This window comes from Glycine soja, chromosome 9, assembly GCF_004193775.1.
Source record: "Glycine soja cultivar W05 chromosome 9, ASM419377v2, whole genome shotgun sequence".
Classification (NCBI taxonomy): Eukaryota; Viridiplantae; Streptophyta; class Magnoliopsida; order Fabales; family Fabaceae; genus Glycine; species Glycine soja.
The window spans coordinates 37,790,301-37,807,155 of NC_041010.1; the positions used below are offsets into that span (position 1 = coordinate 37,790,301).

At 30.5% G+C, this 16,855-nt stretch overlaps 1 protein-coding gene across 1 annotated transcript; it reads right to left on the bottom strand.

Annotated features, from left to right (window-relative positions):
- Window positions 1–1,949: 1,949 nt before the first annotated feature.
- LOC114368719 (probable cyclic nucleotide-gated ion channel 20, chloroplastic) lies at window positions 1,950–15,580 on the bottom strand. The gene is made up of 13 exons (XM_028325951.1): window positions 15,417–15,580; window positions 10,862–11,374; window positions 9,876–10,073; window positions 9,653–9,751; window positions 8,400–8,537; window positions 7,007–7,255; window positions 6,058–6,324; window positions 5,609–5,754; window positions 5,098–5,175; window positions 4,255–4,384; window positions 3,443–3,689; window positions 3,182–3,344; window positions 1,950–2,213 (listed from the first exon to the last, which is right to left on the bottom strand). The coding sequence occupies exons 1-13, from the start codon at window positions 15,423–15,425 to the stop codon at window positions 2,093–2,095; spliced, it is 2,358 nt and encodes a 785-aa protein (XP_028181752.1). The 5' UTR covers window positions 15,426–15,580; the 3' UTR covers window positions 1,950–2,092.
- Between the last annotated feature and the right edge of the window lie 1,275 nt (window positions 15,581–16,855).

Below are 16,855 nucleotides of genomic sequence, written 5' to 3' on the forward strand. Positions count from 1 at the left end.
ATTACTTTTGGATAAATATATTTAATTTGCCCATCTAAAATGATGTATTAAGATACATAAAAATAAATATAGATATGATAAGTGATATGATGAGTTAAAAAAAAAATATATAAAAATAAAATATATTGATGAAATATTTATTTAATCTCGTTAAGAAAGATATTAAATTTTAATCTTGTGAAGAAAAATAAAAATATAATTAAAAGAAAAAAATATCATCATAAAAATATTTAATTAAGTATTTTAATAAAAATTATTTATCGATAAAGTTGATGAATATTTCATATTAATAATATTATAACAAAAAAATTAGCTGACCGGGAGGGTGGATGACAAAGAAGAGGCCAATAAAGATGGAGAAGAATCAGATTGTGAGAGTTAAGTGTATGGATTTTTTTTTGACATTTTTCTCAAAAGTTAAACGATGATAATTTACTTTAGAAGAGATAAAAAAAATACATTTTAACGTAGGAAGTATAAGTATAATAAGTCCTGAGCATAGAGTGTAATTTGTTCTTACATAAGACCAGTTGAAAGAAAGACACTTCATATATTTATCTTTATTTTCTTTTTTTTTCAAAAGAAAAAAAATGAAAAAATAGTGATAATATTGTTTTAGGAAAAAATAGTAACATCTACATTTTGAAAGTTTATAAAAAAAAAATCGTTATATATATTAAAAGATAATTTAAAAATAATAGTTATAGATAAACATATATGCAATACAATACCGAAATACTGTATTAGTTTATTTCTAATATTATAAAAATGTTCAATAAATATTTTCCCTTATTGTAAATTATTTTACATTTCTAATCAATAAAATATTATATTTTATATGACTTCAAAAAAATTATTATAAAAAATCAATAAACTTACCATGATAATGAAAACTGAAAATTTTAAAAAATGATCGATTAAACGATAAAAGATCTTCCGAGCGGAGAGAATGATCTTCCTAAAGATCAACGTTGATTCCGTTCACGTATACTACTTGGAACTCAAAGGATGAATCTATCATATATTTAACTGTCACGTAGCTTTCATTGTATTGAATCCTTAAAACTCCATCAAACACTTAAATCACAAACACAACAAGAAGCTTGTTAGTTCCGTTCCGTTCTCTAGTTACTCATTAATTTCCTTACAGTCACAATGTCATTGTCCAACACTATGCTCTCTCCCATTCTCACTCTCTTTCCATTCACAAGTTTCCTCCATTTCTTCTTTCTCATTCACAATCTTGATGGTGCCATTCTCTTATTCAATCGCATGCTATTTCTCTTTCTAGGAAAATGGAATTCAGGGGTATATTTTGCTCATTCAATCATTCCATTTCTTTATTCTCGTAGTAAAAAGTTATTGACTCAGTGACTCTCATACCGTAATCTAAGAAATATGAACTTTATTTCTGATTCTGTCTATACTGTATAGGTTGTATATTTTGCTCATATAATTTAGATTTCAACTCTGCCTTTAAAAGAAGAATATATATCGGGTACATTTTCTCTAAAAATCATCTGAGCTGTGTGAAATGAAATATTCTGTGTAAGTCTGGCTGTAACATATGAAATCTTGTTTACCAAATTTCTTTCCTCTCTTGAGAGTTAAGAGTTATTTTCATTCCTTATAAATTCATTACTTATTGTAGACATAAAATAAAGGAGAAGGCTCTTTGCATTATAAGCAAAGCACTACTAATAAAATGTTAACCGTTGGAAAAAATTTTCTACACAACAAAATTATCACACGTTCAAGAAATCTTAGATGGAACACATTATAAAATTTGTATTTCTTGGCTCTATATATAAAGCTAAATAACAATACAAAATTTAAATATTATCATATTCTAATCTTTTAAAAAAGGAAACAAATCCCTAAAATAAGTTAAACAAATTAATAAAATATTTAAATCTAGATAAAATTCTAAAGATTTGAAACATAACAAATTCCTAAAAATATCTCCTTGAATTTTCACAAGTTCCATTTATTTTGAAATTTGAATTGCTCTCCAACAGTAACATTTGCTTGTTGTTTAATTTTTAAAGGAATTGTGCATGGTAATTACAAGCAATTCAGGTGATTATACAACCTATGAGTTAAATGATTGATCTAATTTTGAGGTATCAACACAATTTTTACGTTTCTTCCTGTATCTCCATGCAACCTGGATTCGAACTGCTGCCAAGGATCTCCAGTAAGGTGATTCATACCTGACATAATAAAATGATAAAAAATGATTATGTTAGAGCCATGCACATGAAAAACGAAAGTTGGTGTATTACTAGTGAGAATCTCAAACTTGTAAACTATATACTAGGGGCTATTCTTTCCATTTTTTTTCTTTCTAGAGAGGTGAAGGAGGAATTTGGATAAAAAGTGTCCTATCAGATATCAACCATTTATTTGCATATCTAATATTCAGAGTTTGCCTCAATTTGGTATTGCTCTCGCTGCCCGCACCAAAACAACGCTTTATCCCTAGATGTCTAGTCAACTGCTGCGTATCAACGCATTTTGGAGAGAATTAGCTAGTTCTGGGTTCAAGTTATATGAACTATGATAATAATTAAGGATAGTTTCTCTTGATGAAAATGGAGCATACAGAAACTTAGACGAGTAAAAAATATAATGGAAGCATTGTTTAGGAACGAGATGAATGATTTTCATTCTAGTAAAGACAAAAGATGGTCAACATTATGCTAAACCATGAATGACTTTAGAGTGAGTTTGGATAGAGGATTTTAACTAAGAAAAGTAATTTATCAGAGAATTTATATTTCTGTAATTTAAAATTCATTGTTTAGATGCTTTTTATGAAGAATTTAAAATTTTGAAATTTTAAACAATTAAAAATCTGAAATTTCAATTTCTTTCTAAAAGGTGAGAAATTGAAATTCTCTTCTTACAGTCTTCTTCAAAAAATACCGTCTGAGCTCCTAAAATATCATTCGGGTGTGAGCATAAAAGAACACATATAACTAGCACACCAATCATATTTTTTCTTTTTTTCTTCATTCATTTTTTTCATCCTCATAACTTTAATTTTTTTGTCCAAACACAAAATTTTGAAAATAAAAAAATTTTAATTAAAATATTTAAAATTCTTAGAATTTAAAATTTCTCCGTCCAAAGAGATTTTTCCTTATAACAGATACAACAAAACAAAGAAATGAATGACCTTAGGGATCCTTGAACACGAAGATTCCGCAAGAATCTCATGAATCGGGTTGTGACTTCTTCAAGATCTTCAGCTCGGATTGAAAAAGCCTCCACATTTGTTAAGCACTTTACTGTCCTGTTGCTAAGCCACCTCTGTCCTGGAAGCCTTACTCTTTTACCATCTGCAATTGAAACAAATATTAATGACTTGTACTGTTTCTCATTTCCAAGTAAAGTGTGGTTAACAATCATGTTGCCATTATACTAAGTATTGCTATACCTTTGCTTACAGAAGAATGTTCAAGATACCATGTCAGAAGTTCTTCACCACAAGCATCTCCTTCAGACAAGCTAACTCCAATTCCATTTTCTCCAATGCTCTCCAATTTTCCACGCACAATAAAGATCATCTTCTCTACTAGACAACCTTGACTCAAAATTATACTTCCTTTGATGTATGTCTTCTGTCTCAATCTTTGACAAATGGAATCTAAGAAAGGCTCATCCATCAGGGTGAAAATTCGGACCTAGCAACATTTTAGATCATCTTCTCTATTATGCATACAAATAGATACTCAGTAAAAGAGTAAATTATCATTTGGATCTTGATGTATCATTTTATAGGTTTGACCATGAAGTTGCATAAAGCTTTGCCTTCAAAATTGATTTTACCTTTAAGTTCCATTCATTTCTAGTATGTCACGTATAGAGTGGAAAGGCCTAAGGAATATAGAATTTTAAATGAGGCATAGTTGCTTTGACTTTGTACTTCACCCAATGTGAACCACAATTATACTCATAATAATCGCGATGAATTTTGTAATTATAATAAGGATAAAATATATTTTTAATTTCTGTATTTTTTATGAAAATTGATCTTAGTTCTTGAACTTTAACTTTGATCAATTTGGTCCCTCAACTTTGATAAATTTTAGGGACAAAAATCATTACTTTTATAAAATCCAAGGATCAAATTGATTAAAGTTAAAATATGGGGACCAATATAAATTTTTATGAAAAGTACAAAGGCTAAAAACCTATTTTATCCTGATAATAAAAAAATCATTATGCCACAAGTATTCTAGTTCATACTTTCTTTACAAATTTGAAGAGATGGCGTCGTATCTCTCTCTGGAGATCTCCTGGCAAATTCTCCATTAGCATTTCTTCATTCACTCCCTTGGTTGCAGCCCAATTATACCGTTCAGCCTGTCGTACTTTCCTGCATAATAGACATAATATCTATCACTCATACATTAATTGTGGTCCTTAATTTAATAATTTCCTGTGACATAGAACCTAAATAAAGATGTAAAATTGTACAAACACTCTTTTCTTAACATTACTATATGCAGAAATATTTTATGAAAATGAATGCTAAGATTTGGAGGCACAATAAAAATATTTGTTGGGCCGTTGGGCCTCCTTAGAATAAAATAAAAATAAAAATAAAAATATTTGTGTCTTTACCTAACAGTTTAATCTTTTGGAATACCTGGTTCATCATAGTTCTAATTTTAATGTACACAAATAATTTTAAATAAGTTTAGAAATGAGTAGTATAAGAATAAATAAGTTAATCCGTACTATTATTACATAAACAGACCAATAAGATGTCACCTTACCAATAAGATCTTTTCACGAATATGGAGCCTACTGATGTTAATAATAAACACACCTCAGAAACATGGCAAGAAGTGTTTCAAAATTATCTTTGAATTCACTTTAAAAACTAAAGTCTCCAGAAGTTGTAACATAACTGAGTCTCTGATTATAAAACAGCAACTGTCTCCTTGTAACAGTAAATTGTTCATTTACATTAGAAGGAAAAGTTGTAGTATGGAGTTAACAAGCAATGACTTGAATAAATTAACATATACCTCTCTCACTAGGTATATCAATGTGATTTGTTAGAAGAATCAGAACATTTTGTACCTTCTTATATCTTCTGGTAAGCGACGATGGCTCATCCATTGCTCAACATCGCGGCCTCTAAGTTGCATTTCTAGCCTTCTGTAAGTGATAAGGAGGAAAATATATCAAGTGCATTATAGTCAGTAATTCACTATCAAACTTCAATAAGATATTAAAACTTGCAGCAGTAGATAAATTAAGCTGAGTAAGAAAGGGCAAAAGTTCCCTACATAGAATTAACATGATATAGTATTCAAGGAGGACCTCTTCCTAGTCCTATTTAAATAACTGAGTCCAAAATAATGGCAACATGAATTGCATAGCAAGCAGGTGTAGTGTAACTTAAGAGGTATGATGATATTATGCAATTACAGCTTATAGTTTGAAACAATTTCACTCATAGGATGGCTATCATTCATCTGTCTGCATCATTTCTAAATTTTAACCTCAAAAGGTTCTCTGAAAAGAAGTTGATTAAAGTGAAACAGATGAAAAAGAGATACGCACAGCATGCAAGAGCAGTTTGTTCTACCTCCGTCCAAGACCTTGGAGAAAGTTATGTATGTTTCCAACAAGAACCGCAAAAAGCAAGAGTCCCAATCCTATGATGGCCATTGTAAACAGGACTTCCCCCCAAAAATAGCTCGGGGTTAAACTACCAGCCAGAGTACTGATTTGCTGCATTAAAAATCACAAAGTGTTAGAAAGTCTCACACATCGCCTGCCTTAATTCTCGGGATCCAACTTATGTATGTGTTGAGCAACTTCACTTAATGCAAATTGGTTTTAAGCTGAAATCTAACACAAAGGTATAATGCTATAATTGAAAGGATATCAAATCATTCATGTGCTGTCACTGAAGGCTCCTCACTATGGGAAGGTATTGGATTTGAGTCATTGTAGTACCCTCGCATATGCACAAACCAAATTTACATAATTACTACAGAAGGAACAAATAAAGAATAAGAATGAGGTGCATACCTGGAATCCCCAAAATAGTGAATAAATATATTTGTTAGCCACACTAGTTTCTATAGTAAGAGGTACACCATTGACATAGATCCCATAACGGAAACCACTAGAGGAGGGATTCAAACAAGCAATGGCATCTGAATTGTTGCTCCACAGAGATGATGTTTGGTCTGAATAGTTGTTTCTGGTATGACCATGTCTTCCACAATCAATGACTGTCATGCATCTATCAATATCAGAATTACCGCAGGCATCTCGCAAGCATTGATTAACCCTCTAGAAGGAAGTCGTAGGAAAAGAGAAAAGTAAGTTAATATTAACCTTTGTTTACTGAACCAAATTCCTGATTCTAATTAGACCACTCATTTTTGAAGAATCCAAGACTATGATAGGTGAATTTTTACTATCAATATTAATAAATTAATTAGAAGGATTAATTTTTTTTAGCATGTACTGATATCATACTCACAAGACAGTAACACTTCATTTTGCCTATACCATGTACTACCACATGGAAATCAGATTAATTCATGAGTCTAGTAATATTTCTTTTGTTTTTTTAGCATATTCTGTGAAGGGTACAGAGAAGGATATTTAAGCAAATAATGAAATTTAGTGAGGAATAAGTTTATTCTTTTTTTTTCCTGCTTTTGAAAAATATTTCACAGAATAAAGATATCAAAAAACTCGTTTGATGGATTTTGTATTAAAAGCTTGAGGAAGATATAGCAGTGGTTTGAAGTGAGAGTAGGGAATTCAAGAAAATACAAGTAAAAAAAACCTAAAGTATGTTCTCCATTTTCTACTCTAATCATGGACAACATGTTTTCAAAACAAACAAACAAAAATTGACAACCCAAACAAATTATGTTTCATTTTAATTTAAACAACAACAAAAAATCAAACATTCCCTTCTCATTTTTTAGAAAAATAAGCTTCAAATGTTGTTTTGACTCACCTGTAGACCAAAGAGGTACCAACAAGATCCAACAACATGGCTAGCAAGCATGTAAATGAGAAGATTTATAATGAAATTTGCCCAAGCTGACTCAAATATAAATCCTGTTGGAGATTGTCCAATTAGCAGAGGCAGAATCCTGAATAATTTGGGAATATACTGCACAAGGATCACTGCACGCAGAAGATTCTTAGCATAGTTTGCTCCTGATGTCCCCAAGTGTTTTGGTAGGACCAAAAATATCATTATCTGCACATATTTCACCAAGAATATCATAATAAGGAGTTTGATGAACATATAATAAACCCATAGATAATTAATTTTTTCACAGGATAAAAACATTTTCTTTCCCCTGCCACCTATTTGTGCTCAAGCAAATGATCATGTCCACTGACAATATGTTCGTCAGAATGACACACCAAAAGGTGCAATCAGAGCAATTGATTTCAAACTTGAACGTGATGAAACAGAAGAAGCAATTCATTAAGATAAAGATAGAAACAAGACAACAAAAGAGGGATACATACAGGAATGGAGAGAGAAAATATTATTTTGCAACTTCAACACAAATATGAAGGAGAAGTTTCATTCTATTTTGTATGTTTCATGAAGGTTGTTTGGTATTTTTCAGCATTTTCCTAAAAGTTATTTATGTATGTAGCAGCTTAAGATTTTGAAATTTAAATAATTGGCTCTTAACTGTAATAAAAGTACATCCTATCATAAAAGAACCTAACAACAGATTTTCTCGTATGCATCTTATTAATTTTTCACAGGTACATCAGAAATAAATAGATCTCAATAAACAAGATAAGAAAAAAAAACTTTAAACTGAATCTCTAGCATGTCAAAAAATAAAATTCAATTAATCCTAATTGAAAACCTTATAATGGAAACATCAAGGATTTTGATGTTTTACATTGTATCGGAGATGAAAGAACAGAAAATTTAATTGTTATCACAAAAGCTGACTACACACAGTTAGACACACCCACATAGAGGGACCGTATCCAGTGAGAGTGAGACGTGGAAGAAGTTAATCATGGCCATGCAACTATACGTGGATACTCAAGATTTTCTTTTTTTCTTTTTTACTTGAATCTATTTCTTACTATCTATTTTGGTATTTTGGTTGTATAGTCAAGGTTAACTCTTCTCAATTGATATGCTTCCTATACATGGAAAGTTATATACAAATCTGATGATTTCCAAGAAATGGAAAGAAAATATCAAAAGTTTTGTACTCAACTCTAAGGCTTGTATCATAATTCACATTAGGAACCAGTCAATATGTAAAAATGGATACCAGAAATACCTAGTCACAATGAGAAAACATAGTTACAGATAAAGAAAAAAGAAGATAATGAAGAAAGGGAGGCATGAAGAAATTTACCTGAGGAAGAGGAAATACAACAAACAAGTCAAAAAGAAAATAACCCTTCAAGTAATGAAGAGCAATTTTCTTGGGATGATCAACTAAATCTCCAGCACCAACCACTGTTGACTCAGGAGAAACATAGGCCAGCCTAAACTGCAAAGAGGCAACTTGATAGAGTTATTAAGCTTTAAATTATGAAAAAACAGCAAACTAGACCTAAAAGCTCAACAACCATATTCAAGATTCAGGACACATTAACTAATAACTCCTCTGTTTCTTTTATTTTCCTTTTAATCTTGTCAACTGTTAGATAGAAGGAAAGTTAGACAAACATAGGTACAAACATGCTACAATATAATATTAATAAGGTAGAATTCCAGCTTATTTATCATTTAAGTCAAATAATCATTTCCACTTTTTTCTTTCAGTCTAATTTATATAATGTAGTTGACACCATATGGCTTACAATGACAAATAATACTCTTTGAAGAAAAAGAAAAAAAAGGCTCTAGGTTTCTATATTGGAAGAAAAAATCTCCTACAACTGATAGATTATAATTCATATGAAATAATTGTTTCAATGAAATGGTTAATTTTAGATTACGGAAGGGAAACTCAGCAAGAATCAAGATTCATGACACACACAAAATGGGTTAGTGAAGAGGAAAAAGGAAATAATTGAACCGTATTACTTAAATTATGTGCACTATGGCCAAAATAACAGCTACATAAATAACTTATAAACTACAATAAGTATTTTTGTAATATCCACCAGATGAGTAAGTAAATCACCGTAACTTTCCTATTGTATATACAATGTGCTTTCTTGTTTCACTTTTTCTGGTTTGAGTATGATTATTTTCTTCGGTGTGCATATTAATAATATACTTGTGATGGAAAGGTTAGGAGCTCTAGACAGAAGTCTCATGATTTATAGACACATACCAATCCATATACACATATTCCTTGTACACCACATCTATTAAAAATGTCTATATGTGTTCATTCAAAAATCAAAGAAATCTAACAAACAAGTATTTGTGGTCTGAGAACAAACCTAAAACCTGAATTATGTTGCTAGAAAATTCTTCTGAAACATAATTATTAGAATATTTACCTTCTAAAACCAGTAAACTGAATAATAAAAACTTTCTTTTGAAGAAGGAGCTTGATTGTATTTTCCAAGCTAACAATATGGCACCATTCTTTTAATATATTATATATATGTATTTGCACACTTTTTGGAAAGGTAGTTACAGAGAAATTACCTGGAGAAGAATGTTCAAGAAATATATAACATCATTCATGGTTCTTACTACAACAAGTGCTTTTGTCATGTCCCAGTCGATAGATATACATTTACCACCCTGCACACAATGAATGGGAAAAATGTAGAGTAAATTTGCAAAAACAGTAACAGGGAAATATCAGTATCTAATAATTTATAACTTGCATGATTTTTGCAATTAAATAAAAGGAAAAGAATCATACCTTCTGCACATAGATTAAGAAAAAAAATAATGGATCCACAAAAATTGCCACCATGCAAAAAATGGCCAAAAATTTGTTCCATTGTTGTACAACTTTTGAGTGAGGATTTATAACTCCAGGAACATATGAAGAGAAGAAAGACATAATTTTTCTCCCCAAACCCTTGGCATCCCCATAAAGAGCATTGTGGAAGTGAAACTGTAAACATTCAAATCATGAACAAAAATACGCTTCATTAAGTTAAAGTGATAGCCAAGTATACAAAAGGAAATGGAAAAAGGTCACATTAAAAGATCAAGAATGATGATAAAGTAAAGTTTGTCATAGTGGCCTTCAGTAAATGAGTTTGAATAAACAAGGAGACAACTTAAAAACTTTTAAAAACACGTTGCTTATCTAAGTAATGATTCTTATAAGAATTGCCACGCCAATTGCTCCAAAGGTGAAACTGCATAAGAATTGGTTCTTAAATTTAAGAATCCCATAAGCAACTCCCATTGGAGATTCCGTAACAAAATGAAAACTATGGTACTTGAGGTTGCAATAAGATTAATTGTAATTTATGAAAGATTGAATTTTCTACAGTAGTTATTTTCATAATAGATTAAAATTATATAGCAATCAAGCTTCAGATGCTTAAGCTAAGTAGGGCTTTAAGATACTAAACCCAGAATCTTTTCTCATGAATATAGTTATAAGTTTATAGCAATTGAAACAGACTATTTTTCATAGAAATACCATTCAACATCTTGATGTCTAATAATAAATATGATTAAACACGATATGCAGAATTGAAGAAAGCCGCAAATGTATCAAATCATAGTTATGCATAAACATGAAAATTGTTGGCAACTAGGGAAGCACATAAGTACATTAATTCAATAAACGTTCCCTAAACTTCTCTAATTATGCACTATATATTTAAAGTGAACTTCAAAATTTGGAAGTCCATGATTTCTATTAAAGTTAATAAAAATGTTTATTACCTGGGGATCAAAGACAGTGGAAGCTTTTGAAAATCTTTGCAGAGAGACCCTGAAGTAAGTGGGGCAAGTAGTACAATAAGGATCATTACACATTCCCAGTAGCCCAGATCTCAGCAAGTGTTCATTCTTTCTATCATAGTTGTTATTCCAATGATTTTCATCTTTCCTGTCAAGAGTAGAAATTTTTTCTGTCTTGCTCTCCACTACTTTGTTTCCTTTCACAAATATACTCTGATGCAATAGATTTTCAGTTCCATTGGTAGCATATAGTGAACCATTCACATGCATTATGGGGGATTTTCTCACACTAGGAAGTGGACCAGTATGTCCCACAAGACTAGTTTCTCTTTCATATGGCTCCATGGAGACCATAGGAATAGAAATTGATGCACTTTTTGTCCTTGATATCACTTTCCCAAATCTAGAATTCTCAAGTTCATCATGTTGTGCATGTGTTTCTGATGGCGCTGGCTCCCCATGTTTTTCAAAATTAGCCACTTTTCCTTGTTGATTCTGAAGTTTTTAATTAAATTAACAAATTATTCATTACATATGTTTCTATACCATATCAATTTTAAAATAAAACACTTTAATGTAAAATGAACTTGAAAGATGAGAAAGTATACCATAAAACAACCAATATTACTAAATAGCCAGTGCTGTATGAAAAGTCAGAGATTATACCATATGGAACAATGCATCATAAGGAAGATCCAAACTGTCATGCGGCTGAGAGCCAATACAATGACACATTTCTCTCTATGATGGAAATTTCGAATAACATAAACAATTAAGAAATTGTTCTTGAGTAACAAGTGTGACTAGTGAATGTTGAGTACAAGTGTGAGGTAAAGTCCCACATCGGGTAAAAGTGGAAAGGTTGAGTACCATATAAGTGAGGAGAAGACCCATAAACTTGAGCCTTAAGGTTTTGGGTTAGAGTGTGGTGTCAGGTCTCCTTATGTGGTGGCTCGTGGTCCACAGGTGTACCCCTCTCGAATCTCCCCAACAATTGGTATCAGAGCCGATGGTTCAAGTTAATGACAGGCTTAGATGAGTATGCAAGTACCGCAGGTGGCCAGAATGGCTAGCGGCACAGCACGCCCCACAGGTGAAGCGGGGTAGCCAGAATGGCTAGCGGGCAGGGCAAGTACCGCAGGTAGGAAGGCTACGATGTGGAAGAGACTCACACTTGAGGGGGAGATGTGTTGAGTACAAGTGTGAGGTAAAGTCCCACATCGGGTAAAAGTGGTCCACAGGTGTACCCCTCGAATCTCCCCAACAGTGAAGATGTCTTACATTGAGTAGGAATGAGCAAGTTGAAAAACATATAAGTGAGAAGGACTCATATGCCTAAATGCCTTAAGGTTTTGGGATGAATTTAGTGTCAAGTTCACGTAAGATCGATGTGCTTTACCCCCCTTTATTCCTAGCAGAATTGAAACTTGGAAGAAATCAAAAGACATCCAATTGACCAGAGCTAATAATGAAATCATGAAAAACATACAAAAACATATGTACATCCTTCATGTCATGGCTCCTTCCACATGCATCAGTAACTTGTACTCGAATTAAGTTAACACATTGCAACATGATGAAAAAAGGCTACGAACCATAAGAATTAGCACAGCAATACTCAAAAGCACTTTTCCCACTAAATGGAGTAGGTTACATGCATGAGTTAAATGATGCCATTGTGTGTTTTGTCCAAAACCATTTCTTTGGAGACTTCATTTGATTCTAGATTACTAATGATTTTATTTAGAATCTTTTTCTTAGTCTATCTATACCTCTAGTTATTGGCCTATTGTGCTATCCTCCATATGCATGAATAAGTAGCAATAACTAAGAAAAACAACAGAGAAAATAAACACAGAAAGAGTAATTAGTAAGACCTGACCGAGGAGAAATTCCCAGTGGAAGACCAAACCAACTTATTTTTACTCAATCATTCATGCATGTTAAAGCATGCATTATTGTGAGCTTGTTGATTATGGGATAAGTGGAGAGGTGTATGTGTAAATATCAACAAAGTGAGAAAGATAGAGCTTTAAATTAATGTGAAGGAAACAAAATCAGTTATGACTTTTATGGCAAGGACGGAGCAAGAAACACCTCTGTTGGTTGCTCCACCTTGTTATGAACGAAACGGCAACAAAGCTTATTAGTTAGATATTATATATGTTGTGTGTTATATTGGTACAAAGTATTCATAGTTACTAATATGTTAGGTGGGTATATTTCTTCTAACATTTTATTTAATACTTAAGATGATTGATAGAACCTTAATCAATTGATTAAGAAATGTGTCAATATTAGTTTTTAATGTTTATTTATTATAAAACTCGTCAAAATTTTAAATTTCATCCTTCTAGTAGAAGTTTGTAGAGTTAAATGTTTTTGTTCCTGAAAATTTTAATCCCTCGAAAGTAAATTGTTTCATTTATGAAAATGCCTTAGATATGGTCCTTGGGTTGCTAATTATAAAAAAAATTATATACCTTTAATTTCTTGTTTATGGAAATGAAGATTATATATGATATATTTTCATAAATAAGAGACTTAAAAGGAGATCATTTATTTTTTATGGACTAAAAATAAATATTGTATTATCTACTTGCATTAAAAAACAATTAACTAAAGCTTTTAATTCAATTACATATTATTTCTATAAAATTCATTCCCATTATATGTGGTTGTATTAATATTGTGAAATTGGTATTAAATTATTGTAAAATCTAATCACCAAATTGAAAAATGATGTCACGTATATATAAATATATAAAAAATATTTAGTTTTTATATGTTTCATTTACTTTTTTTTAATTTGAACTATTCAGTGTGTTATACACCTTATTGTGGTATGATGATGATACCCTTATTTTATTCAATTTTATTTTCTATTTAAACATTTTTTATTCATGCTTGCTCGGCCTATTTAATTTTCTCTTTTGGAATTTGGAGGAATATTCAATATATTTTAGAATTAAATTTTCAAAAACTCATAAATATACTCATCTTATTTAGTCAGAAGTAATTTCGAAATAACAGTTAAAAAAAGTATCCCAATAAAAAATGGTAGAAAAAGCAATTACCAAACACGAAAATAAAAAAGATCCTAAACTAAATAGATACAACTAAGCATAGTAATAGACACATTAAAGAACTGAAAATGTTTTCCGTATTTTATTTTACTTTTCAACATTTTTTATTCATAGTTAGTAGCTTGATTTATGTAGAATTACATTCTTATCTTAAAATTAAATTCAAACCTCTTTAAGTAAAATATTGAGTTTTGTAAATAAAAAAAATATAATTAATATGAGAGTATTACCACCCACCCCAATAAAAATGCCCAGACAATTTTTTTGACAAATATTAAATGATACACGATTTGAAATTGATTTTGAGTATAAAATAACTGTATTGTGAGAAAAATATTTAATCATGCATAGTCATTATGTTTGGCGAAAATTCATTACTCATTTTATTAGAAACTATTTGATATCATGGTAAAAAAAAAAAAAGGCATCAGCAAAGTGACGACACATATATACTAAATCAGAAAACAAACTGTCACAAGAAAACAAGAGGCCTTTCTTCATGGATTATGACGGCAACTCGGATCTTAAGGAACCTAGAAGAAAAAGTAATGAAAAAAAAAAATCTTAGAACAGTAATTGATCTTCTATTCCTTTTGTTGTTCTGAAACAACTCAGAAAGAAACAAAAATATGAGGAAATTAAGTAGAAAGCCGCTTGTTAAAAAAAAAAAATTAGTAGAAAGCCTTGTGCCATGTACAAGGATACTTGATGGTCGATTGCCAAAGTACAGGAAGTTTGGAAGAGGAGAGAGAAATATATATTTTATTTTCAAAAAATATATATTAAATTATTATATTATTCTTAAAATAAATGAAGTGAAATAAAGAAATTAATTGTGTTTTTTTCATTTTTTTATGCATGCTTCTAATACACTTCTACTAAAAATAAGTGTAATTATATTAACAATCCCTATATAATATAATGTTTTAAAAACATTATTTATTAAGTTAAGAAATTGTATTATATATATATATATTAAAAGAATAAAAAAAAACATTAGACCTAAACGACTCAAAATATAACAAACTCATTCTCAACATTGGGTCTATTTATAAAACCTGAACATGTTAAAATTGCTTTCGGATTGGTGAGATAAAGCAAGTCATTTGTTAGCCCGTTCAATTTAGTTTTTGAATACGGAATATCATTGAATATATTTCAAAATTAAAATTTAAAAAGAAACAACGCCTTACTGATTGATCACATTATTCAATCAAGAGAAATTTTATAATAACAATCAAATTAAAAAAAAAAAGTCAAAAGACAACCACCAAACACAAAAATACACAGACCCAACAACATTCTACACTCACAAATATTTAAAAGAAAAATAGCAGAAACTAAGAAAGGCAGAGACACTTTCTAGAGAAGAAAGGGAAGCGTATGGGTGGTGGCAAACAATCATGGAATAAAGGAATATCAAAATTGAAATGCAATACCAATGTTGTTACCTCTTTCATCTTCACAGAGACCTAAGAGAGTTCTTCTTCATTTTTTTTTTCCCTTTACACTTTCAAAATCTCAAATGTGTGTTAAAATATCATGAGAAAAGAAAAAGGTGGGGAAACTTACAAAAGTTGCGTATTCTGTTTCCTGTGTTGCGAAGTGGAAAGTATCTTGTTTTTGTTCCTCAGCAAAACGCGTTCCTTGTACTTGTATTGTGTGTTGTGTTCCCAACTTCCAAGTGTGCTACCACAAGTGCTTCTAAAGTCAAAAGAAAACAATAAAGACAAAACAAAAAAGTTGATCAACGTTTGCCTTTGTTTCAGGGAATGTTATAAAGAAATTCGGACCAAGAGGTAAAGAAGAAATAAGCCATATAGACCAAATAGTGTTAAGGAAAAATTAAAGTCAATTAAAGATTGTTTTAATTACTCTGACTTTGGAAAAGATATAATCATTTAATTACTCTTTTCTTTCACGTGTAAGATTTTGGCACATGAACAAACAAAAATATAATTAATAATATTGTAAATTTTATGAAAATTATTGTGGTTAACAATATTGTATCGGTTGAAAGTGATATGTAAGATTAATCCCCAAACATAATACTCTTAAGCCGGAATTGGATTATGTGCAATTATGCAGTCACACATCTAGTCCTTAAATTTGGGTACCTCTCAAGCCTTGGTAGCAGAATATCCTCCGTTCCTAATCAAAGGGTGAGGCCCCATTTGCAAAATCTCCTTTTCCTTTGAAACAGCAATTCCTTTCCACTCCTAATCAACAATTTACCATAAAGGTCTAAGAACATTGATAAATGATTGATTATTTTAGAGGTTTGATTTTCTAATTGTACGTTTAGAGAAGACTTTATTGGAAGAAACAAAATTTATTTTAATTATTTTCACGTCTTGAGGATTAGTCTCAGTTATGGAGATATATTACTTAAAAAATAATAATTTAATTGATTACAAGTGATCGTATTATATTTTTTTAAACTAAAATTGATTTATATTAATTAAGAAAATTAGTTAATATCATTTAATTTTATTAATTTCCTTTAAAAAAAATCATTTTTCCTAAACTATCTTTTATTAAAATTTGATATCTAAAATAAAAAAGAATTTCATTAGACTTTGGGCATAACTCAACTATGACAAGTCTTACTTCTGTTCCTTTTCAGTTGTATGCAGATACTTTTATGACATCTATGTTATAAGTAAGGATGCTTGTGTTAGTCTTATTGTTTTTGTTATGCATCTATTAACTTTAGTACTTTACATGTTAGCATTATTTTATACCTACATGGTTGAGAGTGGTACAACTTTGTAGCATAAATCATCAGTGTAGCTGCCAGTTATTAGTCTTCTTTCTTGTTGCTAATCAATCTTTCTCGATGCTGAGATTGATGCAACATATACAAAGCCTTCCAACCAGAGCAATCTTT

Coding starts and splice junctions, on each gene's coding strand:
- LOC114368719 (XM_028325951.1), bottom strand. Junction 7,256..8,399: donor TTGTATTTCCTCTTCCTCAG/GTAAATTTCTTC, acceptor AAATATGTGCAG/ATAATGATATTTTTGGTCCT. Junction 3,345..3,442: donor ACATTCTTCTGTAAGCAAAG/GTATAGCAATAC, acceptor TTTCAATTGCAG/ATGGTAAAAGAGTAAGGCTT.